Genomic DNA, 27,509 nt, shown 5'->3' with positions numbered 1-27,509 from the left:
ATGCTGTCTATAACTTCTAGTGTTTGCCATTATGAAAAAAGCATTTACATGTTGTTACCATCCCTCCTGCTCAGAGTTTTAATAACTCTCACTCCTCTTAAATTTGGTTATCCACAGACTGTGGAACATGCAACCAATGGCAGCACAAATGCCGCCCACCTGGTCTCTGCCTCAGTCCTGGCCTGAAAGGAGCATGGGGTGAAAGAGAGCAAGAAGTGATTGAGTTTTCACCACCACTGAAACTCAAGCCACACCAGCCCCTTAGATAAAGCTCTTAAAAGTCGCATTCATCTCTATCAAGAGTATTAACACTGAGCAAAACTAGACAAACTTCATAGTTAACTTTGTTTAATATAGATACTCTGTCTTCTCCAGCACATTTGTACAGTCTTTTGCAAATTCAGAGAACCATGTTTATATCACTCTTCATTCTACAATAACTTTAAAGTGCTTGCTTGATTTTGACTTCTCATGAAGCCCAAAATAGCACTTAAAAAAAATAAAAATTAGGAAATTGCTGCATTTTATTATTAAAGTCACCCAGCTGGATTAAAAGGATGCTATGTGTGAAGTTCAGATCTGGAGCCTGAAGAATAGCATAGCAGGAATAGAACCCACCTCACGTCATTGTGGAGGTGACACGCTTTGAGGGGCATGTGTGTTAGGCCAGAGTAGCCCATTTAGCACTTCCCCACTCTGGGAAAGCAAGAGTAAAAAATGGGAAACAAAAACCCAACCCACTGGGCTTAAATTAAGTCCCCAGCATGAAAGGATCACATCTGTGTAGGACCCTATTTTTATCCCATTAGAAGATGCAGTTACAGCTTAGGTTTGATCCTGTAGTCAGAATAGGACCAAAGCAATTTTTGTGATAGGAGTCTAAACAGTGTTTCCTTAAAATGAAAGTCAGTAGTGTACAATCTTCCATGCCCAACGTCACTCAAATGAAAGTGTATTTGAACAGCTCTTGGAGATAATCCCCCTGTGTGCTTTTACTAAACCTTTTGTTTTTTTAAAGGCAACTATGCTTCTAAAGAACGCCACTCAGTGTGAATTGTTACATGCTCTACTTTACATTCAGCCCCTCACGTGCCATATCCTCCTATAGCGTATTGACTGAACACCTCAGCTTACTTCATGGGTTTTCTCTTTGGATGAGCCTAGTGTCACATAATGACTGAACACATTTTGTGAGCCAGTAAACTGAAAAACGAAAGACCGCTTCTCATCTGATTTGACTTAATTAGCTCAGTTACCCTCATCCAGCTCCGAGACCCAAACAATCTGTAAAACGAAGGCCCAAATCATGATCTCGCTCCCATCTGTAAATGAGGTGGAGGTGCTCTGCAGCAGTCTGCCCCTGCAGTGGCTCAGGAACATCCTAAACGCATGCTGCAGAAGAGTGCTGAACACATTCCCACACCCCCTACTGCCGGCGACGAACAGACTAGCACCCCAGCTAGTCACATGGCCTAGCATAAAAGAGAGCACAATAGTAGGACTAGCTTCTGCAGGTCTGCATCAAAAGGGGTCAAGGAGGAAGATGCTCCTGTCCCAGTGTACCCGTTCAGGGATGGCAGAATTTAATCCAAAATAGCTAGCTTCCATCCTGCTAAGGCCCAAACGTGGAACATAGGCCTTCAAAGTGTATGACAATATTAATGATAGGGGAGGAGTTTGACTGGATCCAACATACCATCCCATTCTTTGGGGGGGGTCACTTTCTTTTAATGTGGTTTTCTATAACCTCATCCTTTTGCATACTTACTACTTTGGAAAATAGAGTAAGAGCACACCTCTGTGGAGTTAAAGAGAGGTGTAAAGTTAGGCCAGCTCCTTCAATTGAAATACAAGATGAGAAGTCTAGATTATCCTTCCCTTGCACAGACCGAATGAAAACTTGGACCCAGTGAACTCAAAGTTTTCCCATTCGCTCAAACATAGGCTCAATTAAAGTCAGAGAGCAGAAGAACCTTTTGGTTAGCAAACAGAAGATGCTTAACAATGTCCTCTTTGGACAAAAGCAACACAGGATACCCAAGGCTTCCTTAAAAGCTTTTTCTGTTCTCTAAGGTCAGCTTCTTCCATTCTTGGGTAAGTTATGCTAGGTCTCATCCACTCCCCTCTTACCCTTAAAAAAAGATAATTTTTTCCACACTGATATTAAATACACTAGTTACTAAGAGAAGGAACTTCTGGGTGACGTATTGTAGGATCAAGAACCAACTTTGGATGCAACAGGAAAAGCAGCTTTAAGCTAACCCCAGAGAACAAGCAGCTACATGAAAAACAGAAACAAGGCAGCAGTGGTAAGTTTGCTTCTAATTGAATGCTAGGAAGGATTTTGCATTTCTTTCCAACAGCATATACAATCCTTCGGTACACAGCATTCAAATCTCTAGCAGTGTTTTTTTAACTTCAACATCTGAAATAAACTGAGTAGCTGCATATAAAATGAAGATTCACTCGCCAGCTGTGATATTATGCAAAAGAATAGAGATTAAAAATGCTGCGAGTAAGATGCATCCTTATCTTAGGCCTTTTCAGTCAAATAATCACATTGCCCAGGGGACAAATATTGGTCATTTTAAGTGTTTCCTGGAGCAGTTTTACTTTACTCCAAAGCCTTACAGTAGCTTCAGGTGAGTCTAAATTTGTTCTCACAATCATATACACAAATACATTAGCCTTTGTTTTTTAATATAGCTAGGTCAAAGAAAACCATAAACTAATAACTTAAGGGAAAAAAGCAGCAGAGACAGCATGAAAAGATTATACAGATTGATAGCCAGTACGACTTTTCCTTCTTCCAATGACATAAGAGATAAAGACAAGAATGATAAGGAAGCCAAGCGCCACACCCACTGCGATGGGGATAAGAAAGTTCAGGTCAGAATCTGCAAAGCATTCTTCAGCTGTAGAAGAGAAAAAAAGTGAGGGAGAGGACATTAGTAGGGAAACCATGCATTAGAAACCAATCAAGTAGGGAGGAAACAGACACTTGCACTTTTTTTTTTTGTTTTAAATAAAAACCTGACCCCTCTCTCTAAATCTGATCCTGATAGGTACAGAAGACCCAGAACTTATTTCTTCAATAGGAATTGCAAGTGCTTAGCATCTCTCTGGATCAGGACCTTAGTTACAGTCTAAACACTTATTCATCCACCCCTCACCCCCCTGTACAGGTAGGCATAATTCAGTTGCTCTTTGTTTCTCTTCTAGACAATTTAGCTAATAGTCACTGGGTTGCCTATAGCCAGAAGGTGCATTTGGAGTGCTTATGAAGAAATCTATCACATTTGGCTACATCTAGGGCTCTCATAGGGTAAAGATCTCTTTTCAGATCTTCACATTAGCATACACTTTGGATGTTCTGCTCCCTGCACACCTGTGGCTCTCCCACTGATGTCACCCATAACCCAGGACAAAGTATTAACTTTAAAATGACATACTAGCTGATCACCACCATATGGATTTGAGAGCATTTACCTGGATTAGAGCACCAGAATGACAAAATGTATTACCTCCCCCCTCCCCCAAACTGATCTCATCCCCTCCAACACCACTGTGCATTTTCAGAAATGGATGGGAAAGAAGGAGAACATAAATAGATAATATGGAAAGCAGCACTGTATAGAAGTCTGTAAAAGACAACCAAAGATATATCAGGGTAGCTGAAAACACTGAAAGACACACCTTTGGTACATATAGCTTTATTTTTTGATCCAGTCAGTACAAAGAGGTCATGGAGGTATTGCTTTCAGAGAAGAATTGTGTAGTTATTAAAATCAACACAGCATTGTAAAAAACATTCAGTGTAATGCCACAAAGTGGGTTTGCAGTTTTGAAGTATACATTATTTAATTCTTCTCTGGCACAAATGCTAAATTCAGAGTCAGTATGGGCTTTTTTAGAGCATGGGACTCTGACGCCAATTATAAGCCTCAGACAAGTTATGTAACAGCTCTGCTTCACTTTCCACATGTGTAAAGTAGGGAGAAATACTTACCCTACTGGACTACTGCAAGGAAAAAGTGGTTTGACTTTGCTTTGAAAACAATCTCCAGAGCTGCACTAAGTAATTAGATGTCCAATGCCCCAAGCTAATGGCTGTTACTAGATGACCACCCCCCAAGAGGTAGTATGAGTTAAAGAACTTTTATAAACATGTTAATCTAGTTCACCCCAATCCCGGTGGTGAGATTTTGAAGTGGAGGGCTTTGTTAAAGCTTTGGGAGATTCCTGAAGAATGGACTTTGCTTGCTTTTTTGTCTGAATAGAAGACATGTCTTGTACAGATGTAGCACTCTGTCAAAAGGTAGCAGCTACTACTTTAAGACGCTGCCCAGTAATGTGAGTCAAATTGAATTAGCCTTTTTTTTAGAGCAGTGGTTCTCACTCCATGGCCTGGAGGCCACGTGCAGCCAAATCAGCACACAACTGCAGCCCAAGTGACATCCTCAGGGCCCTGCAGGTAGTATTGTGTGAATGTGGCCCACAACACAGAGAGCTGTATATGCAACCCACAGAGGTAAACAGATTGAGAACCACTGCTTCAGTTACTGTGCCAAATTTAGCTCAGCTATATTAAGTGGCAACTGGTTACCAGGTTATCCATTAGGACAAAGCCTGGGTTTATAACAACTGTATATTTTCCTCCCTTTTAATCCAATCAAAATACAAACACAAAGTCTGGCCCTGCAGCAGTATTCATTCCAATTCAGAGGCTGCTGCTGTGCAGTTCAGCAATGCAGGGGAGGAAGGACGGACAATTTATGGTGAGAGTTATTTTAACGAGAGTGATCATTACTCTATCATTCAGATTGAGGTACAATACTTACAGCTTTACCTTGGTCACTTTGAATCAGTTTTGGGTGGTAAGAGGACTTGAATATTAAATAGCACATAGGAATCCTAAAGTCATTAATACTAAAAGGAGTTAATTTAATACTGATGAAAGGTGCCCATTAACCACCAGTAGATTTAAGTTTACATTAGCACAGCAGGGAGAACATGGTAGTTAAGCTACTTTTAGCATCTCCTTAATTCTGTCAGAGAGGTCCCTTTCAGATCGAAGAAGAATGGTTGTGGAACCTAACGCTTGGTGGCTACCAAGTTTGCAAGTTGAAATATAAACAGTGTACACTAATAACAGATTCTACTACTTATCACTGCAAGTCTGTTGTTCCACAGACAGAAAGGGGAAATATTTTCTTGGAGGAGTTTGGAAGCTATACAGACTGACCATGTGAGTTCAGATTAAGGCTGTACAGAGTTTGGGTTGGGCTGGAACCTTCTTCCCTTTTCTCTTGAAAAAGAGTTTTTGACATTGGAGACAGTCATAAGATCCATTAATTAGTAGCTCCAAATACTATAGTATTCTTACAAGTATTTTTGTTCTGTAGACCAGCTGTACAAAATAGACGACCCAAAGTGCAGAACATGTAAGTTATACTTGCATACTCAAAAAGGTGTATCCAGAGAACTGCACCTACAGAGCATCTTTAAGTCGCAAAAGTCAGTTTTAGCCTTTCTAATAGGGGCATTCACACAACAGCTTTAATATTTGACAAACTGTATATAAGGCACTATCAATAGTAATAAAATAAACTGCAAGGTAGGATTATATACATTAATACTTGAAGACATCCACAGCGAACTTAGTACTGGTTAAGTGCCATTCACAGAGATTAAGAACAAAACTTTATTCATATACAGCCACTGTGTACATATAGATCATAGAATTACTGAATTGGTATTTTTGGTAGCATCACATCCACATCCAGAAGATGGAAACAAACTTTAGTCTGATCAAGGACCAGACTAAAATCACTCCGTGAGTTGTCAAGTTCAGATGTAATGCTAATTAAAAATTAACTTTCTTAAATAAATTTAATTTTCAAGAAACTATTTGACAAAACCATTCAGATGTAAGGAGACAGTTTCTCCCCCCCGCCCACTTTCCCATATTTAAAATTGCTGATATCCAGCATTACTGTGTTTCTTGTGGCTTACAAAATAAGCCACAAGCACTAGAGCAACTAATCCTCCCAAAGCTGCTCCCACTGTTATGGGCACAATGAAGTTGTCCACATCTGGGCTGCAGTCTTCAGCTAGATGGAAAGAGGGCAAGTTTCAAAAGAAAGCCAATTGAATAGAAGTGTTAAACCCTGCAACCTCTCCCTAACGGTTTACATAGCTTCCCATCCAGTATTAGAGCTCTCCTTCAACCAGACCCTGTTTATAAATAAAGATGATTGCAATGCTTCCCCTCCCCCTTTTTAAGGGCAACATGAAATTTCTGGAATCCATTTTGTGTATGATGAAATTACACAATATATTATTCCAACACACCCAGTCTTGGACTTTTTACCACTGGTCAGAATATTAGGGCGGACCTTTCACAGTTGAATAGAAAGAAAGCAGTGATGTTGAAAACTGTTACTTTGCATCTGAGTGTAGTTCAGTTAAAGATGTGAATAACCTACTTTTCTTTCTTAAAGCTATTTAAGAGTAAAATGCTTTGGAACAACAAAAGCTAAGGACGACAAATACAGTCACCCAAGTTTTAGCACTACAAGATGAGCAAGTTCATTACAAGATGCAAATTTAGTAGTTTGCAATTTTACCACCACGGTCTCATCCTTGAAGATATTTTCAGAGGATGCTTAAGCTCCATTTAAGTTTAGACTTAGGCTGAGTGTCTCTTGGAGGAACCTAACTTTCTAGTTAGTTTTGAAGAAGTTGTGTAAAGCTCCACTGAGCTCAGATTGAGTTTTTAAGATACATGTGCTGGCATTGTAGACTGAAGTCAAAAACCGTTGAGACTTCAAACACAGCATGGGCTTTGACTAATGAAGCCTGAAAGGAAAGGCAGTGAGATTATTTTACTGATTGATTGACCCCAAGCCAATAGCCAGGAGTCAAAAGAGAATCTGATTTTACTCATCCTCCTCCCTTGTCAGACTATCACCAATACAACTGTGTATACCAGATGTGTGGTCCCTCTGCCAAATCAGGCTAGTACATCAGGGGTAGGCAAATGAAGATTCATTTTAGTATTTACTCTTGAAACAGGGGACATATGCTACAGTATCATTCATGCATGGTGTGACATCTTAGCTAAAGCGCTGAATCTGTAAGGAGACAAAACTGTGGTTCTACAGTGCAGAGTACATCACCTGCATACCCAGCATTTTCCCATGAGTTGGACATATAGCTGTTTGGTCAAAAAGCTCTTATGGAGACTTAGGACAAGCAGCACAGGTGATCAATTCTAATCATAAGCAATAGAGAAAGCACATTTACCTCAAGTATTGTGCTTTTGATTAACTACAGAAAAACACTAAGAGAAAAGTCTCCCCTGTTCAGAATGAATTTTATGCCTGCTCTATGGATTTCTGAAGGACAGATTTATGCAATATGAGTGTTGCATGCCACCACTTCTAGACCACCTGGAGTATCCAACAGTGAGGAAACCGATAGATGTAATTTTGCAATCTTATTGGAGGCTGGAGACTCAACTAGCAGAATCAGCAACAGATAGCTTATCCCCTCTCCTAGGAGCAGGACTTAGATGGATCCTAGCATACAGGAAGAGCTCTTACCAAGCAAAAATTTTCAAAGGAAAGTCCCTACAGCTTCTCCACTTCTGCTGATTGATGTTAACCCTAGGTAAATTTAGGCTTGCTAAAGAGAAGCCACTCCCAAAGCGAAGAATTGTAAGAGACACTGACCTATTTGCTGCTTTAGTTATAACCAAGACTACTACTTCAATCAGTTTAAGTTTGACTAGTGAAATTAGATTTTGTAAGTCTACTTGGTTAGGGAAGTGTTCTACAGTTCACTACAAGTTTAAAGTGGGATAGCCAAGCTTCTAACGGAAGTGATTTAATATCTAGACTAGTGGTTAGGAAAAAACTACAGCCTATAAGCAGACAGTCCCTCCTAGCATGTTACAGAAAGATGCAGAGAGAACTAAGCAACAAAAAGAGAAGATTAAGGAAGGTGGTCCTATGATTAGGTTGGATAATCTGATCTAAAATAAGAATTGATTTTAATCAAGAAGTCTATTTTTAAGTGATCACTACAGTTAAAGAAATCATTGCTTTAATTAAAAGAGTTACCAAGGTTCCTTAAGAAATAGAAGAATCTTTATTGTTTAAAGCAATATGTAGAGTAAACTGACAAGCAAGTCCCTATGGAGAAATACAATACAGAGAACTAGTGGTTTAAACAGTTTAAGCAGACACATGAAACTTAGATGTTTACATGAGCCAGTTACCGGCACACCAGATCTGGTATTATTTTCATCAGAGCCAATTTCTTGAACAAATCCACTGGTTTGCCCTAAATAACATTTCTACACCTTCAAAGAGAAGGTGAGAGTTTAGTCTGAAATTCAGGAATAGAGTTGGCATATAGAAACCTGGGAGATTTAAGACATCAGATGGACAAAGAAAATAGTTGTGATAAATGCTAGTTAAAAAGTACATAACTGGCACATGTAAACACCAACAATCACTGGAGTTCTACAAAAAGACTTTCTATAAGAAGTGTTGCAATTAAAGATATTTTAATACAATTTATGTTTTTGGAGAAATTCTCAAGTTAAAAATTTAAGTTTGAAGCTAGTTCCTCCATTTACATTTCTATTTTTTTTTTTTTTTAAAAGAGGTTTTGATATTAGACTAAGGCCTGAGTTCTGCTTGCAACAAGAGTTATTCAACCATTCTTGCACTTTTAGTCAGAGTCCTAAATATACATTAGTCACTATGAAATCTGTTACTGAGAACCAAATTAGTATTATCAATTGTTTTTGGAGAGTAACACCAAACATGAAACAAGCAGCTCTGTATACTCCTAATAAGCATCTATTACCATGACAATTCCAAGCCAAAATTTTAAGAAAAATGAACCAACTTTCCCTGTTAAACTCAGTTTGTCCTATGTTCATTAATAGGACCAATCCCTGTCTATTATAACACAAAACTCATTCCTTTTAGGAAAGGCCACCTTTTTTATGCAGTGCACTCTAAATTACACCACAATGATTAGGAGACCAGAGAAACTTAAAGATATACAGTGAGGGTTAATCTCTATATAGCTACAGTTTAAGGAACAGTCCAATTGCATTACACTTTGTTTTAAGTAGAGGGCCTACTCCAAACAGCAAGGAGAAAGGTGCAGTGTATCAGCCTCAGACTTATGCTTTACTTTTGCATTCTTCACAGCATTAGTAACTCGTACACACAAATGCACAATATTACATCTCTGCACAGCACACAATTAAGCACAAAGTACATGAATCAGCAGATGAAATGCCATCATGGGACAGTTACAATGCAAGTTTTGATTAGCAAAGAATGACTTAATATGGAGATTTAAAAACAGCTGAAGTTGTGACAACTGATTTTGGATCATTAAACCAAGAGCTTCTTTAACACACATCACTCAAAGGAAGTGAGCAAGACAGACTTTCTGTACAAGGTATGATACAAAGTTAAGTGCCCTTTAAATTCTAGAAATACTTAAGGTTCTTATTCCCTTTTTAAAACTGGTGCCAGCAGGAATACTGTACTACTTTAGAAGAACTGTCTGTTTTGGTATCTAGAGGGATGCCAGGTTGTAACAGGCACTAGGTTTCTGCTCATTTGTGCACAACAGTTCTCTAAAGCATTTAGAAACTGGGCTTTAACTTCCAGATATGCCAATTGAAGTTTTTAAGTTTACATATCTAAATGAATGGGTTTAACTATAAGAATGGCTACTGAAGCTACCAAAATAAGAGGGAGCTATTGCAGCTCTTGTTGGAATTAAGTGGGTTACTACTGTCACTTCAACGTAAAGTTGTTTGAAAAACCATTAGTATGGCATTTAGTACTATGAGCCAGAAAAGAGATACTAGGCACTCTGAAGTCCCTGGCAAGCATTCCAGGTTTAATATACAGTTAAAGGCAGCCAGGTTACCCTGCAATTGTGACAGTAACTAAGGAATGCAGGTGAGACAAGTACAAGTTTAATGCAATTTTACAAGTTGCCCAATGCATCATAATAGTGCCCTAATTTAGACTGTTCCCTTTTCAGACTATTAATATTTGTAACATGCAGATAATGAATCCCAAGTAATTGTTTGCAGGTAATATCTTTACCTAAGAATTTGCCAAATAAGGCTTATTTGCTCTTTGAGTACAGCTATGAAACCCCATGTTTTTCTTTGTCCAGGAAGTAGAGTTACATTCCCATTGTTTTATCTGACAAAACACCGAAAGAGACAAAGCACCCACAGTCTCCAGCCCTAATTAGATGATGCAAATGTTTACTTGAAGTGGTTTGTTTGCATTTGGGAACTTGCACTTGCTTCATTAAAGTGAAACTGGAACAGTGATCACATTCAGATTTACAAGGTTTGATATCCAGCATAGGTTTTTCTTCTGCCAATTATGTAAGCGATCACTATAATGACAATCAAGCCCGCAAGAGCAGCACCAACTATAATTGGTATTAGAATGGTGTCATCATCCAGCGAACACTCCTGGGCTGTAGATGAGAAAAAGGTTGTGACAAGGAATAAATAAAGAGACAGCATGCTATTGTACCTTTCTTGGGAAACAAAAATATTTTCCTTAACACGAAGGCTCAAAGTTACAAGCAAGTATTTATCATACCTGTATAGTTTAGTGAGAAAACTGTACAGATTCGTAGGTGGTTTCCCTAAGTGCTAGTTTATAGTTAGCAGATGGGGCATTTTTGCTGGATACAGTAGCTTATTTACTAAAATGATAAAGTTTAAGAGGCATTAGAGAAGGCATTATAGAGGGGAAGTTTTTATGTCAAATATAAACTTGAATTGCAGTATCACAATTCTATTGGAGATTTAAATACAAAGCTAGAAAAAGCCTGGTTAGTGTAAGTGTACACACAGATATTTTAAAGGAGTTCAAAAACGACGTGGTTTCAGTATTGAAAAGCCAGCTGAAGTGGTCATAAGTTAACATGTGGATGAAGAAGTGGCTGTAACAGGGAGTGCCAATTGCAATCAGAACTCATTTAGTAGCATTTAAGGAGTTCAACGTTAACATAAGAATGTTGAAACTAGGTCAGACCAAAAGTCCACCTAGCCCAGTGTCCTGTCTTCCAACAGTGGCCAATGCCAGGTGCCCCAGAGGGAATGAACAGAACAGGTAATAGAGTGACCCAGCCCCTGTTGCCCATTCCCAGCTTCTGGCAAACAGAGGCTAGGGACACCATCCCTGCCCATCCTGGCTAATAGCCATTGACGGACCTATCCTCCATGAATTTATCTAGTTATTTTTTTAACCCGGTTATGGTCTTGGCCTTCACAACACCCTCTGTTAAAGAGTTCAACAGGTTGACTGCACTGTGTGAAGAAATACCTCCTTGTGTTTGTTTTAAACCTGCTGCATATTAATTTCATTTGGTGACCCCTAGTTCTTGTGTTATGAGAAGTAAACACCACTTATTTGCTTTCTCCATACCAGTCATGATTTTATAGACCTCCATCATATCCCCCCCAGCCCCACAGTCTTAATCTCCTCATACAGAAGCTGTTCCATACCCCTAGTCATTTTTGTTGCTCTTTCCAGAACCAATCCCAATATCTATATTACTATGATAAGTCTTTCAGTATACTTTTAAAATTGGATTTTTTTTTTTAAGGTACACTTCCACCTCCCATCTTAACTTACATATTTTATCAGTCTACAAACTGATCTAAAGCCAAAAGTGGGGTGCAAGCATTACTGTAACATATACCTAGTTTTCAAGTACTATTTACAGAATTATGCAGAAGCCCATTTGGCCTTCCACAGTGAGAACTAGAACTGTTTATACTGCATCTCTTCAGAATTTGTGATGAGACAGATTAGGTCTTCCCATACCCCTGGCCAATGCAAGGTTGTACTTTGAAGTAAGAACTTCAAGTTTTTTGGACCCCATCACTTGAATAATCCTTTTCCCCCCCTCCAGTCTGATGAGAGAGAGCTTGGATTACATTCAGCAGAAATGCTCTTTTTCCAAGCTTCATCCCATTATTTCTTGCAGCACTCTGGTCAGTCTCCCTCACTACAGCATTTGCAGATTTCAGTAAGTCAACAGTGGTTCTCTATGGCTGTGGGGGGAGATTGTCATAAAGTCAATGTCTTTAGGCCCTTTTGTATAAGCCTATGGGGCTGTTGCCAGTTTGTGGTGTGATTTATTTATTTTAAAAGGGAGGTTTCTCTATGACAAAAACACTGATAAAAGCAAGGTGTTCATATCAACCAGGATAGAAGGCTGGTGCCTTTCCCCAATGGAAATTTTAGAGAGTCATTTTAGCCTAAGCAAAAATAAAGTACTGGCCAATGGATTAGTTATGCTAGTATCTATAAAGCTTTTATCTACTCCTATGTTGTGAACCTTGTTAGAGCACCCTACAAGTCTGCTTGATTTGGGTTTATTCTTACCTTTAGCATACTTGTTGTCTTGTACTTTGAATGGCTGAATCCTCAGATCAAAAGTATGTATTTGAAGATCTTCAGTCACCAAAACAGTCTGCTCTTTTTGGCACATGTAGGAACTGCCCAGGAAGGTGTCCCAGATGCTGAGGTTGTTGTTTCCAGCATTGAAAGGTTCTTTAAAAAAAAAAAATTCTAATATGGACATTTGTTGATGAGTTTTCTATGGACTAAAAAGTCTATTTATCAAGAGTGCCTTGTTCAAAGGGTGTACTACCAAGATCATAAGCCTATTCAGCTGAAAGGTACTGAGTCCATTGTTCAGCATTATTTCCTCCGAAATGTGGTTATGTAACACTTTAAAGGAGAGTAACAAGTCTGTGGACTACAGGAAGTCCGGTTCAGTACAGAAGAGGGGTGGATAATTAAAGCTGATACAGTTTCAGAAGATTTAAGTCACTAGTCTACTCATACATGCCCCTGCAGTTCATCACTGCAACAGTATAAACTGTTTACATGTCTAAACTTTGTCTTAGGCCTCTTATTATAGAGATTATTGCCAACATATTAGTAGGCCAGCATGATCCACTTAAAAAACAAAACCCACCACATTTAAGAACCCCCCGCCCACACACACTTTGGTTTCTGAAATGCTACAAAATGAATTCTCAGTTATCAAGAACGTGGAAGGAAAGATAAGTTTTCCTTCCATACAGAAGAATAGTTACCTTAGACAAATGTCTAGAACAGTGGCTCTCAAACTTATTTCATCACAGACCCCTTTTGTGTCTGTAGTCTATGGCTGGACCCCAGGTACATATACCAGGCACCCAGCTCTGAAGGCAATGCTGCACCAGTAGCAGCACAGAAGTAAGGGTGGCAATGAGGCACTAAGTCTGCTGTGGAAAGTGATATTCACTTTTCACAGCAGACTTCATGCCTCATTGCCACCCTTACTTCTGTGCCGCTACTGGTGGAGCCCACTCAGTGGTCCATCTGTCTGTCCCCTCCTGCCCACGGGAGTCAGGCAGTCCGTCCATCCCTCCCCTGCAGTCCCCTTTATCCCCTACCCTGCCTCCTGGGTGTGCACAGTCCTCCTGCATGAGCCCCTGCTGCCAGGGGCTGACAGCCAGAGTTGGGGGGAGGGGAGGGCACAGTTTGTGCTCCCTTGACAAATTCCTATACCTCCTACTCCAGAGCTTGAGAACTGCTGATCTGGAAGAATATGCTTAAGCCTTATAGGTTGCACCTCTTTGCAAAGAATATTGCTGTGCCTATTAATGTGAACTGCTCACTTAGGGTTCTCATACTAAAGACTGTCAGCAATGTGGCTGTGTATCTCCTTTCCCAAGGAAGGATTTAAGAACTTTACTGCACTCCAGGAAACTTCAGAGGTAGGCAAGGATACGTGCTACACAGTTGTAACAAGGCCAAAATGGGATAAGGAAAATAGCAAGTTAGGGCAATCTCTAAAGCAAATAGACACAATTTGTTACTGTAGCTAGTCACTGTAGATTTGACCATGGAGTATGAACTAGTATTGGTTAAAAAAATTAGTTGACAAGTATGTGCTAAATATAGACAGAATGCAGTCAACACTGAAGTGCTTCCTTTAAGCCAAATAGTATCTTACCAGAACCATTTATAGAGCGGATCACGGTGATGTTCACTTCTTTCAGATAGAATCTTTGTGTGTTTGCACTTGTGTTTTTCTGTTTATGAGAGAAAAAAAGCCCATTTGTGTTAAAATTGAAGGGTTTATCCCATACACACAAGTACATATATATTTAGAAGATTGCCTCTGCAGTGTGCGCTTTTAAACTACAAGTGTGAAAGAGCATTTACTGACAAAGCTACACACTAGTGCGGTCCATTTAATAGAGAGCATATTTAGAGTACGGAGCATGTTACTGGAACCAGACACTCCTAGAGCACAATCCTCATTTTGCCAATAGGTAACCTTGGGCAGTCAATTAAGAGACTCAGTTGCTTCACCTGTAGAGTAAGATACCAGCCACCTATATAACTCTGTTAGAGACAATCAAGTATGCAAGAAGCTTTTAAGAACAGGCATTATGTGCAAAGTGTTTAGACACAAGAAATGAAGATTTAATTGGAAGCTTAGTGCTTAACTGTAATATGTTACTTACAACAGCAAAGGTGAAATCAATAAACGTCCTGTTGCTGTCACTCAATCGCAGAATAGCAGATGTGTTGCCACAGCTACCAGTGACATTAGTTGTCTTCGGATTGATGTTAATCAAAACAGGCTGAAATTAAAACCAAACATTGATTAGTCAAGAGGCTTCTAGCTGTTCAAAAAAGGCATTCTGCTGCTGTCAGAAGGGAACTCCCCATTTTCCCCTCAATGTTTAGTCTTACTCTCAACAAGACCATATCATAAAACAAGGCAAGTCTTCATGCTAGGGTAGACTGAATCATGTTCAGCCAAGCTATTTAAGTGACACTTAAGGTTAACAGTACTGGACAAGATTGGGGGGGGAAATCTTGCCCACTGACACACTCCCATTCAGCTCTTTTATGGAGTTGAAGACAGATCCCTCCTTTATTTTGTGCATCAGATAATAGCACAGCTCTGGCAATCAGATGCCTTAATTTGGGCTCCCTCTGCAACCAAGCAGAGCATCTGCAGGTTCCAGCCTTAAAAGCTATTGAAATGCCCTGCTCGGGTTACAATATTAAAATATTCCTCAGCAAGTTACCATTTTAAAAGGTAGGTAGGCAGGCAGAGTTCTGGAGCTAGACAGTATCCCTTGATTGGTCTGATACATGTATACTACAGGGGACATTTATAACACTAAAGGTAATGCCAAATATTGGTTAAGCGGTAAGGCTCTAGTCATGTATCCATACTTCTGCAAACAAGAAAATATTGCCGCACTCTTCCTCTTTGCTTGTAAGATATTAAAAACAGCACCTCTTGGGAGACATTCAGTTGCAGCCCCATTGTAGCCAGAAGACAGGTTTTATCGCCATCTTTAAGAGAATAGTTTCCAATGAGTGGTTTCTCCACTGGTTTAGAAGTTGTAGTTGGCAGAGGTGATGAAGCAGTAGTGATAGGTGCAGTAGTTAAGTTGGCAACAGTGGTAGTTAAGTTGGCAATAGTGGTAGGTGCCACAGTAGATTTATCAGCTTCACATGTAGAATCTGAAAAAAGTAGTGTGTGACTTCCTAGCTAGGATGAAGATACATTTTTGATAACATTACGCAGTTGTCAGAGGTTGTTTGTTACAGATGACTCTGCTGTCATGTTTTTTGTGGAGGGAGTATTTTGGCCTTTTAAGCCCCCTACAGAGTTTTTTAGTCAAATCTTTGATTTTAGCATCAAGGCATGCAGTAACAGTGCAATATTGCAAACAGAACTGTCTTTCCATTAACAGTAACAGAAGAGGTAAGCTAGTTTCATTCTGCACTGGCAAAGTTAGGAGCAGCATAGCAGGTGAAGACCATGGGCAGAGGAAGTTCTGGCCAGGCTAGTGGCTCTAAACCAAAGAATCCTAACAAGCCTCACGTGCAGTATACTTGCTTTGTGTGCCCTTTAGTAAGACTACCTGCTAGTCACTGTTGACCTGGACACCTGAGGCTCAAAATGTTTGAGTCCTGGACTTAGAGGCAGTAAGACTTCTGTTTACAGAGGTACCTTGAGACTCAGATATGATCTAGTTGTAGTGGTACAATTAGTTCAGGGATCAGAGTATTTAAAAATCCCACGTCAGCTAGCAAAATACTCATTAGGAACTGCATTTTGACCAATGTATTATACAGACTGCCAAGTCAGTCTGCTCCACTGATCTAGTTTCAGATCAGCGGTTTGTTCTGGATATGAACAAGGATAGTGGATATTTATACTCATGTTGGTTCTCAAGAGTTTAGGCAAGATAAGCAGCAATTCCCTATAAAAATTGCAGTGATTCACTACTTTACAACATTAAAGTCACTCTGTACTGCACTCCTAAAATGGAAGTTTGGATACAGAACCATCACACACAATTTTAAGTGACTTACCATGTTTACTAACAGTGCCATTTTGAACAAAAGCCTGCAGAATGACATTCCAGAAGAACAGAGACACATTTGCCACTTCAATAGAGTCAAGGTGATGGCATTTGTAGACAGTATTCAGTTGGACTGGATGCATAGTGTCATTTACAACAATAGTAATTGGTCCTATAAGCAAGAATACAGATTACTCTTCATGTGTTTTAGACAAGAAAAAAAAGGAAGTTTACAATCAATACAAGGAGCAGGATTCCTGTAAGTTTAGTCAGTTTAACACGCGGCTACACATTTTTTCCCCCTCGCCCCTTCACATAGCCATTAAGTATTGTAGAGTGGTACTATAGCTTACAAAGCTAACTAAGCACATCTCAGAAAAGAAACCGCTCCTCCCAGCAGGATGCTTCCTTTTAAAATTCTTAAGGTACAGGAAAGGGGTCCAAAGTTAGTGTTTTGCAACTAGCTGTCCAAGATGCACACTCCTATTTAGTAAAGTGTTGTACATTGTAACAATTTGTATCATAACACTAGTGTTCTTGGAGACTGGCCAATGCACATGAAAGTCAGCAAGAACTCAAAACAACAAAAAACCCTTTCCCCATCCATATTGAGGGAGAGAGTCTAGTAGATTATTGCAAACATTAACTAGAATCTACAGTACATTCATAAAATACACATAGGACACTCTTACTGGTCTGCAACACTTGTAAGAAAGGGATGGGGCAGAGGAATGAGTAGCTATAAAAAACAATTAGAGGGATGGTATATTGCAATAATCATTATCATTTATCTGTAATGTCATTGCTCAGCCACACAAGATAAAATCCCCCGTATTACCTTTTGTTTTAGCATCTTTAAAGGCTGCATCATTGGTGTTGTAGGTAAATGAGATGATGTTTCCCTGATAAGTTTCATTAGTCTTAGTAAAGTTGATACTCCAAGAGTGACCTGCTCCAAATTGTATTGCTAGTAATGGGGCATGTGTGTTATTGCCACAGATGCTTCCGTCATGCGTTACATTGGTAGATGGCTTTAAGGTTGCATTTTTCTAGAAGAAAAAAGTAGTTTAATTCAGACAGACATTCTCCTCATGCTGGAGTATTCCCTGAAAAGTTTCATAATCTTGAAGTGGAAGCTTCAATATAACAATTCCTAATATAAACAAAGAAATAGGAACAGAGAACTGAACTCTTAGAAGGGTTAAGAAAGTTACTCCATTATACACACTGTTCTAGAGTTTACCACCATCTGAATTCGAAAAGTGCTGTGATGGATTCAGTCATGAGACAACAGGAGTTGAAAGATCTAGACAAATGTCTTAACCTGCCTGGGGGGCAAGGGGGGGGACACGCACACTACACCCTAACATTTAGACAGTACTTTACAGAGTGAGAACCTGCTACAGGCTTGAGTAGAGCCATGAAGCATGACTAGGGCCCTACCAAATTCACAGCCATGAAAAACATGCCACAGACTGAAATTTGGTCTTATGTACTTTTACCCTATACTATACAGATACTACAGAGAAGACTAGCATTTCTCAAATGTGGGGTCCTGACCCAAAAGGAAGTTGCGGGGGGGGTCCACAAGATTTTTGGGAGGTCTGTGGTATTGCCATTTACTTCTGCACTGCCTTCAGAGCTGGGTGGCCGGAGAGCAGTGTATGCTGACTGAGGTTGCCAGCTCTCCAGGCAGCAGCGCAGAATTAAGGGTGCAATACCATACCATGCCATCCTTACTTCTGTGCTGCTGCTAGTGGCGGCTCTGCCTTCAGAGCTTGGCTCTCAGACAATAGCTACCACTCTCCAGCTACCCAACTCTGAAGGCAGTGCAAGCAGCAGTGCAGAAGTAAGGGTAGCAGTACTGCAACTCCCCCTACAATAACCTTGCAAACCTGCCCCCCCCCCCCCACACACACACACACACACACCCCTCTCCCTCCTTTTCGGGTCAGGACCCCTACAGTTACAACACTGAAATTTCAGAATTAAATAGCTGAAATCATGAAATTTACAATTTTTAAATTCTTATGACTGGAATTGACCAAAATGGACTGTGAATTTGGTAAGGCCCTAAGCATGACTGAGCAGTGTCATTCAGTTTTAGTAAGGGCTTGGGAATAAATTATTACCCTGATACTTAATCCACTAGCTGGAGAAAAATCTTTAAAAAAAAATATGTATGAGACAGAAAGTGGCTTTGTTTTATACTTTTTACCCTTTTGGATTTCACTCCACTAATAGATCATGGCATCTCTCCCTGAAACATTCAGTGGCTATTTCTTCTCTCCTCTTCCATTTCCTTTACTATATACTTTGTCTTCCCCAAACTCACTGCCTTTTTTTTTTAAATATAAAGTTGACATTCTCTTCTCACTCTCACTTATTCCCCTCATATGGGGTTTGAGAAGTGTTCCAGATAAAGTCACTGTAACTAAACTAAGATGAAGCCAGCCCCATCCCCTCCTAAGTGTCCAGGGGCCACTTCCAAGTGAAAAGCCAATCCTCCTTCAAAACCTGTTGGAAAAAGCATGCTGTTCCTGAGCAGAATGATAGCTTCTGGCTTCATGTGTGCCCAGACATTGTAATGAATTATGATCACTACCCACCTAACTGGAATGAGAAGTGATCATTCATTCTTTGTTCCCGCACCAGAGCCTCCTGGCTAGTATGATGGCTGTAACATCTTTGCTACTCTACCATTCCTCCTGCCTATCTTCTGGATCAGCCTGCTCCAGGCCTTCTCCCAAGCTCCTGAAGAAGGAAACTTGTACCTTATGTTCACTCTTGTCCACATGCTCAGAATAACAGCAGTGAAGACTTAAAGAATTACATCAGTTTTGTTCTGCTGGAAAAGTGTGATCCAGTGCAACTGTTGCTTAATCGACAGACTCAGGAAGACAGTTAATTTACACTTGAAAAGTGATGTTTTTAAAAACTTCTAGTTCTTATTGTTGCAGAGTGGAAGATTAGAATATAGGGAGATTCAAAAGTTTCCTAACTGCCCCCAAACAAGTAGGTTAAAGCCCTTGTTTTAGTGTTAAACATGATTCACTAGAGTTTAAGGAGTTATTTCAAAGAAAAACATCTTAAGTTTTAATATTACCCAGTGTTAACTCAGAGTACCATGCTAAGACAGAGCAAGAAAGTCAAACTAACCTCTTGTCCAAGCTGAATAAAATGTAATATGCCAACTCAGTAACATATTACATAAGTTATTTAAAGAAACCCTGACTGCCCCTTTAAAAAAAAATGTTGAGATCAGCTATTTAAAAGAGGTAAGCTTGACTTTTTCTTCAACCTTACCAGAACTAGCTACAAGGGTAATTGTTTTGAAGTTTCTCAAGACTTAACAGAGAAGTGAAATGGATAGTACATCCAACAGCAGAAGTTAACACTAAATTCAGTACTTACATATTCACTACTGTTTGTTTCATATTTTATCAAGAAGCTCATCATCCATTTTGCATATATGCACGTATTATTGGAGAGATCTTTCACATCTACTTCCACTGCATGTGACTGGAAAAAACCTGCAATACATATAGTAATTGTTTGATTACAAGACACTGATACTTCATTTTATTGTATAGTTCACAAATTCATTCATTCAAACATTGTGTGATTGTAAACAGAGTAAGTTCTTCCAGGCTTTTTGCTAGAGACATGAAGAAAGTTACATGATTTTTAATACTAGAATTAGAAACAGGATACAACTGCTGGATTTTGAAATTAAAATTGCAAAGAGTTCTGGAGTTTTATCCAGTCCTGCTACATAAGGAAGAGATGTTGTCTGATGTAGGCAAATTTAGCTCTGCAGAATTTGCATTTTACTTAAAGCAGCTAGAAAGTAAGAACAAGTTTAGAAAGTTTGAGCACCTTGGACTTTATGCATGAGCTAAGCAGCTTGTCAAAGCTTAAGAGGTTATGTCAATAACTCATTTAACTAAGGTTTTAACACTGAAGTTATTTAGTACTTCAAGACAGAATTCCCTGAACTAGTTAGTGAGATAGTGGCTGTAAGTAGTCATTATGGTCTGTTTTATCAACAATTATGACCTAAGATGACCTGCAAAGGATGAGTGTTTGTGCCTTTTTTAAATTGTGTTTTGAGTTTCTGGACTTTACTGAAGAGCCTGGATGGCAAATTTATTTTCCCTTCTGACTCTATCGGTTGTCAGTACTACAGGTGTTTAAAAGTCTAACAAATCTCACTTTCCTTTTTCACTTTGATATCTGCCATATTATACTTTTACTAGCTCACCAGCTGGCCACAGCCTTCAGAAGAGAGGTTAGAAATGCAGGTCTTGCCCAATATAAAAAGTGAGGCATTCCAGGTAAAAAGAGAACAAGCCCTGTTTTAATAGCATAGGTCACCTTACGTTTCCTTTCCACAAAACCCTGAGGATTTTTTTGACTACGTTATTCTCAAAGGCATTTTGAGATGCACTGTTAAAAAAACTACAACACAAACCTAACATGGGAACTGGTTCAGCTTGCAAGCTCCCTAGTTGCTGACAGGGAGATCAGCTTTAGTGATATTGGACTACAGTTTGCCATTGTTTTCAAAATATTATCTTTGTATTCAGAGGACTGTACTCAAACTGCCAGGAAAAACCTGTCTGAATCATATCCTATCATTACTGACAAGCCAGAACTGATTTATACACTTTCTATGGCAAGAATAGTACCAAAGACCAAGTTTTGTGAAGCTTATCAAAGGAACTTTGGAACAAGTAAATTGTACTTGTTACCACTACAAATTCTTTCTACATAGAGAGATTACACCAGATTAAGGAGATAACACTGATCTGCATTTGGATCCAAGGTTACAGTACAGTGAGTGATTAAGATTCCAGTTTGGTTTATCCAAAAGGATAAGAGTTTTGAGAAATTTTAGTCCAAGCACTGCAACGAATAAGCCAGCCTGCCTATGCAGTGATGCATGGTAATTTGTTAGTGACACTTCAGTGTTCAGAAAAGCCAGTCAAAACAGTCTTGCCAAGAAAAGAATGTTAGTACTTAAGGGTTTATTGTTTTGGTATACAACCATCTTCCCTCTCCCTGCCACCACCACCTTTACAAATAAAGTTAGTAATGTACAAAATTTCAAAACAACCCTCTTTAGAGAGCATGTAAGCAGTGACTGAGCTGTAAGGAGTTGCAAAACCTTGTCTTTTAAGTAAGTCTCCAAGCTTCCTTGTTTCAGAGTAGCAGCCGTGTTAGTCTGTATACGCAAAAAGAAGAACAGAAGTACTTGTGGCACCTTAGAGACTAGCAAATGTATTAGAGCATAAGCTTTCGTGGACTACAGCCCACTTCTTCGGTCCACATATCTATTCAAGTGACATCATCATAGGACCTAATCACATCAGCCATACCATCAGGGGCTCGTTCACCTGCACATCTACCAATGTGATATATGCCATCATGTGCCAGCAATGCCCCTCTGCCATGTACATTGGCCAAACCGGACAGTCTCTACACAAAAGAATTAATGGACACAAATCTGACATCAGGAATCAAAATACTCAAAAACCAGTGGGAGAACACTTTAACCTGTCTGGTCATTCAGTGACAGACCTGCGGGTGGCTATATTACAACAGAAAAACTTCAAAAACAGACTCCAACGAGAGACTGCTGAGCTAGAATTGATATGCAAACTAGACACAATCAACTCCGGTTTGAATAAGGACTGGGAATGGCTGAGCCATTACAAACATTGATTCTATCTCCCCTTGTAAGTATGCTCACACTTCTTATCAAACTGTCTGTACTGGGCTATCTTGATTATCACTTCAAAAGTTTTTTTTTTTTCCTTCTCTTAATTAATTGGCCTCTCAGAGTTGGTAAGACAACTCCCACCTGTTTATGCTCTCTGTATGTGTGTATATATATATATATATATACATACACATATCCTCAATATATGTTCCATTCTATATGCATCCGAAGAAGTGGGCTGTAGTCCACGAAAGCTTATGCTCTAATAAATTTGTTAGTCTCTAAGGTGCCACAAGTACTTCTGTTCTTTTTTCAAGCTTCCTTGCTAGACCTTGTATGTACTAGTCAGCCCCCAGATTCTCTAAAGAAAATGGGGGGAGTGAGTAAGACCTGCTCCCACTACTGGACATGTTTTTCTTTAGCCTCTCCATAACGTCACCTCCCTTCACTATGCTCTTGCCCCTAACACATGATATGCTACCAGATAGCTTTGACTTTAGGTAATTGCAGCCATTACAGAGTCTCCAAGTGGCTCTGCATTTAACCATTACCAGAACTTGTTCAGTTTCCAGGCTCTACCAATACAGTTTGCTGAAACTCATTTGTACCTGGTCACAGAAAGTTGCACTTCGATGTGGTTTTCAGCAAGAGGGATGCTTAGTGTTACTAGATGAAAGTGTCACCACCATTTCCCGCTCTATATAAGCAAGCAGGAAGTTTTGACAGCACAGTCTTATAGCAAGATGTTAGTAAAAAAGCTGTCACATGGAAATCAAGCCAAGAGGTACAAACGTAAGAGTAGCAGTTATATACAACTCCATAATCTTCATGTTGTCACCATCAGAGATTACATCACAGCATTGTTATTCGAGTCCACAGCATAATTTGTTAAAAAGAAAAATGTTCATGATAAATAGTTTATGAGCCACAGAGCACAACACATGCTAGCTCTGTAATTACTATCTTCATACTGTCTTGAAAAACAGCATGGATTGGGCAAGAGATTCATAGCAAGGACTCCGTTCTATTTTATGCTACTGACTTGCTCCAGTAAGTTTCTTTGCCTCTATGCCTCATTCCCATTTTACAGATGAAGAAAACCTTTTATGAAGGTGCATAAGTGGCTAAGATGTTTGGATAAAGGTGCAACTGAAGTTCAAAATTATCCTTTTGCCTTGCAGCTGGACTATTCCAATAAGAAAGAGCAGAATGGAAGCAGAATTTAGAACAAAATACTCTACTTATTGGAAAGATCAGTCTTTTTAGAGGTTATTTAGTGATTATGAAGGATGCCTGAATGTAGGGTGATCCCTACTCAAAAGCATAAGTTGGATACCCAACACTCAAGCCAAGGTTCTCTAACTCACCCATCAGGACCTACAGAAATAAACTGGAAAACAATGCTTGCTTTGCTAGAAGAACGAGAAAAGTTTTTTGTTCTGATGTGGTGGTGGATGCAGCAGAAACTAGGGTTACCATATGTCTGGGGTTTCCAGACAACCTCTTTTTTGAGCCTGCTTTTTCTCTCTGGGGTTTTCAAACATGAAGTGGGAGAGGAGAGGAGGATGATGGGTTTGCAGAGCAGAACAAGCTGCAGCCCAAAAAGAATGCCAACTGGTCTCTCTCCTGCATCTGATTGGTCCATTCCTCTGCAAGCCACAGCTGCTGGATCCCACCCATCCAGCCCCCCACCCCCAGTCCTGGGGGAGCAGTCCCCAAAGGGCTTCAGCTGCCCTGCTACCATGACAGAGAGTAACACTGTCCCCCACCTCCAGTGAGTATCCCCCAGCTTCCCCCCCTCCCAACCCGGGTCCTCTTTTTGGGAACCTGAAATATGGTAACTCTAGCAGTAGCAAGTGGAGGAACTTTACGCTACAAAACTTTTGCTGGAATAGCTACGTCAGTAAGGGGTATGATGAATTGCGATCTGTGACTGACATAGATGTTGCAGCAAAAGTTGGTCATATACCTCAGGCCCCTTGATCCAAAAGAGCAAAGCTACTTTGAGAAAGGGGCTTCACATGCTGGTCTGGTGGAGACCAGATATCACTCTCACTTTGGATTAAGTCACCCAAAGTGAAAGGATAGTGCACCAAAAGCACTACATGAAGAATCACATGCGTCTAGTAAGGTGTGGGGAAAGATGCCACTTAACTTTAACAAGCAGGGTACTACTCCAGCATAGCCGGTACAGTTTTGATTTCTGCTTGGCAGCTTATTTGGACTTGCAAAACTGTAGAGACAGGTTTGGCTACAAGCAAGAACATGTTTTAGAGGCGGCGGCTCTTGTCCAGGTACTTATGGTTACAGACAGTTTTAGATTGCTCTTCTGGAATACCCAGTACTTTAAGTAGAAAACAAGATTAATGCAACAGTCCAGAAAGTCATCAAAAGGCATATTTTGTTAGTCCAAATAAATTTTGAGATATACAAGACAAAAAGACAGCTACTTCTCCCATATCCCTTTCCATGCTATTCTCCTATCCCTGTGGGGAGGACAAGGCCAGCAACTACAATACCTTCATTATAGTCAGAAGATTACTGAATTGTGCTATCAGGTTAAAGATATCAATCCACTGTGCCTAGAAACAGCGTTGACAAGTTCTGAGTGCAACTAGCTAGAAGAGATCAAATTCATGGTCATTTTAATTTTGCATAGGACAGCACAACTGGAATATACAGAGTTGGAACTGGTAGGCCCATGACTGTCCTCCCTACATCAAGGTACACACTTCTATCTAAAGCAGTAGCAGAAAATAAAAAACAAACAAAATTAGCCTGAGTTTGTGGCATGGGAAAAACCAGGCCTTATATTCTGGAGTCAAAACTGAAATGCCACTTTATTAAACAAAGAAAGAGAAGCAGTTAGGTAGACTAGGGAGGATTAAAGAAGCATTTCACAGACATGATGGGGCTTTGTCTACACTGGACTTTTGTCGGTAAAATGCTGGTTGTTCAAGGGGTGTGGAACCCCCTCCCCCCCATCCCAAACAACAAAAGTTTTACCAGCAAAAAGCACTGGTGCAAAGTGCACTTTGTCTGTGGGAGCTCTACTGCTGTCAAAGCTACTGGGTCTCGTTGGGGGTGACATTTTTTGCTGGCGGGAGAGCTCTCTCCTGCCGACAGAGAGCAGCTACACTGTGCACCTTTTAGGGGCACAGTGGTGTCACTAAAAGATGTGCAGTGTAGACATAGCCTGGGCCTGTTTAGCACAGAAGATGCAGGAAATTCATTTATGGCCAGAACTGAAATTTGTGTTGAACCTTCTGTATTATGCTTGTGTCTGAAGCCCAGTCACAACCTCAAGGCACAGCACACTGGCCCAATGAGACCAGAAAAGTAACACCACTTAAGCTCCCACAGAAGTGGAACAAGTGCTCATCTCTCCTCCCTTTCAGTGCTACCGACCAGCACACTCCCTAAGGACCGAGCAGAGCTGGTTTGAGTGTATGACCCTCCCCCCACTGCCCTTTGCACCAGGGCCTTTACTGGTGGGGCTGCCTGCCCCAGATTAAGTAATGGACTTCGTGCATTTGTGTGCAACCTCAGCAATGCAACTCCTGGCCGCAGAGACAGAGGACACCCCCTGCGCTGCGCGCAGACCTCGCCGCCCCCCCCCAGGGATCCCCCAAATAACACTCCCTTTACCCCCCCATCCACCTGACACCCCGCACAGAGCACACCCCTCCCCCAGAGAGCCCTGACCCACAAAGTCCCCAGGCACCCCTCGCGCCATAACCCCCCCCAGTGCATCCCCCCCACCCCACAGCGCCGCCCGCACCGAAACCCCGTAGCCACATCCCCAGGCACCCCCCCGCGCCACAACCCCCCCAGTGCATCCCCCCCACCGAAACCCCGTAGCCACATCCCCAGGCACCCCCCCGCGCCACAACCCCCCCCAGTGCATCCCCCCCACCGAAACCCCGTAGCCACATCCCCAGGCACCCCCCGCGCCACAACCCCCCCCCCCCTCCCAGGGCATCCCCCCCACCCCACAGCGCCGCCCCACCGAAACCCCGTAGCCGCATCCCCAGGGCGCCCCCTTCCCCTCACGGAGCCGCTCCCCGAATGCCGCAGCCCCCGGGGCATGACCCCTCCGCAGGGGTCTCGCCCCCGCCGCCCGCCAACCCCCGCCTCTCCCAGGCCCGGCGCCTCCTGGGCGCGCGGAGGCCGCCGAGCCAGGCCGGGCGCTCACCGGGGCTGCCGAGCGCGAGGAGCAGGAGGCAGCAGCAGGGGAGGCTGAGGGGCCGCGGGCAGCGGCTGCGCGTCGCCATATTCACCAGCGCTGGGGCTCTGCGAGACGAACGGACGGGCGCAATGAGAGCGCAAGGCCGGTCATATGATGGGGAGGCGCACTCGGCGGGCAGCCAATCACAGAGCCGGCCTCACCCCGCCGCCAATTTTATGGGTCACAGGTGTAGTCCACCTCATCAATGAGGCGGGCGGGCAGGTGGCAAACCAGGGATGCAACATACGACTGGGGCTTAGCTCCCTGTTTCCTCCCATCTCAGAGTAAGAGAAAGGCGCTGCACTTTATCTCTATAGGGCAAGGGTGCATCAGGCTGAAATAACTGTAATCCCTCAAAAATCATTCCCCAACAGAGGAGTAATGTAATATAATGTGTTCTAATTACTAGGGCTGCTAACACCACCTACTAAGGTTGCCTAACACTTCCCATTCTAAGACCCCATTTTCAGTTGCTTATAATGTTGCCAAATTTTAACTGTTTGGGATTAAATTTTCCATGCAGTGTCTGTCTCAGGCTGATTTTTTTTTTTAATTTCATCCAAAATGGTTCAGCCGTTTCTTAGAATGACACTAGGGAAAAATACATTATTTTGCCCCTATCAGAAAGTGTTGAAGAAGTTTTTAGCGCTCCCATGCTTTGGAACAAAGTAGTACAATTCGGGGGGTGGAGGGTGTAAAGCCTTTGTGTCAGGGAGGTGCCATTTGCTGGTCTTGTGAAAAATTTGGTCAAGTTATAAGCCTTTCAAAAATGGCAGTTCACTCATTTAGTAGAGACTTTTTTGTTTTTACAACTAAATTCCTGAAGAATCTGCCCTCACCGATCATCCTTGAACCTTTCACAGCTCTGAGTCATGACCAGATTGTATGTGCCATCTTCTCTAGGCTCCTATATGTGACTAGACTGCACAAGTGCTATCCCCACAGAGCAACAGAGCACGCTCCAGTGCAGGGATCCCAGGATAAAGTCAGTCTTTCCCTGTTATTGTTGCTCCTGGAAGAAGAGGCCAGGCACCAGAATTGAGACCAGGTGACCCTGTCTGTTCAATGCTGTTAATGACTCCTCT

General features: G+C 41.2%; 1 protein-coding gene across 3 annotated transcripts; it reads right to left on the bottom strand.

The window, feature by feature from the left end:
• Positions 1 to 331: 331 nt before the first annotated feature.
• Positions 332 to 26,705, bottom strand: LAMP2 (lysosomal associated membrane protein 2). 3 transcript variants are annotated; one of them, XM_005307408.5, is made up of 9 exons: positions 26,392 to 26,705; positions 19,886 to 20,004; positions 17,310 to 17,520; positions 16,482 to 16,643; positions 15,394 to 15,623; positions 14,606 to 14,725; positions 14,089 to 14,167; positions 12,465 to 12,632; positions 332 to 2,915 (listed from the first exon to the last, which is right to left on the bottom strand). In XM_005307408.5, the coding sequence occupies exons 1-9, from the start codon at positions 26,468 to 26,470 to the stop codon at positions 2,773 to 2,775; spliced, it is 1,311 nt and encodes a 436-aa protein (XP_005307465.1). In that variant the 5' UTR covers positions 26,471 to 26,705; the 3' UTR covers positions 332 to 2,772. The 3 variants fall into 3 exon arrangements, with proteins under 3 accessions (XP_005307465.1, XP_023965459.1, XP_005307466.1); XM_024109691.3 differs by lacking the exon at positions 332 to 2,915 and adding an exon at positions 3,698 to 6,113 and having other exon boundaries at positions 26,392 to 26,586; XM_005307409.5 differs by lacking the exon at positions 332 to 2,915 and adding an exon at positions 8,132 to 10,539 and having other exon boundaries at positions 26,392 to 26,594.
• Between the last annotated feature and the right edge of the window lie 804 nt (positions 26,706 to 27,509).

The sequence above is a fragment of the Chrysemys picta genome, chromosome 9, assembly GCF_011386835.1.
Source record: "Chrysemys picta bellii isolate R12L10 chromosome 9, ASM1138683v2, whole genome shotgun sequence".
Taxonomy (NCBI): Eukaryota; Metazoa; Chordata; order Testudines; family Emydidae; genus Chrysemys; species Chrysemys picta.
This window is presented reverse-complemented; position numbering and strand designations above follow the sequence as displayed.

Excerpts from the sequence above, each read along its gene's own strand:
- LAMP2 (XM_005307408.5), bottom strand. The coding sequence starts at position 26,470 with ATGGCGACGCGCAGCCGCTGCCCGCGGCCCCTCAGCCTCCCCTGCTGC. Across the intron at positions 16,644-17,309 it reads TAAAGATGCTAAAACAAAAG|GACCAATTACTATTGTTGTA; the intron begins GTAATACGGGGG and ends TCTTGCTTATAG. Across the intron at positions 15,624-16,481 it reads TGGCACTGTTAGTAAACATG|ATTCTACATGTGAAGCTGAT; the intron begins GTAAGTCACTTA and ends TACTTTTTTCAG.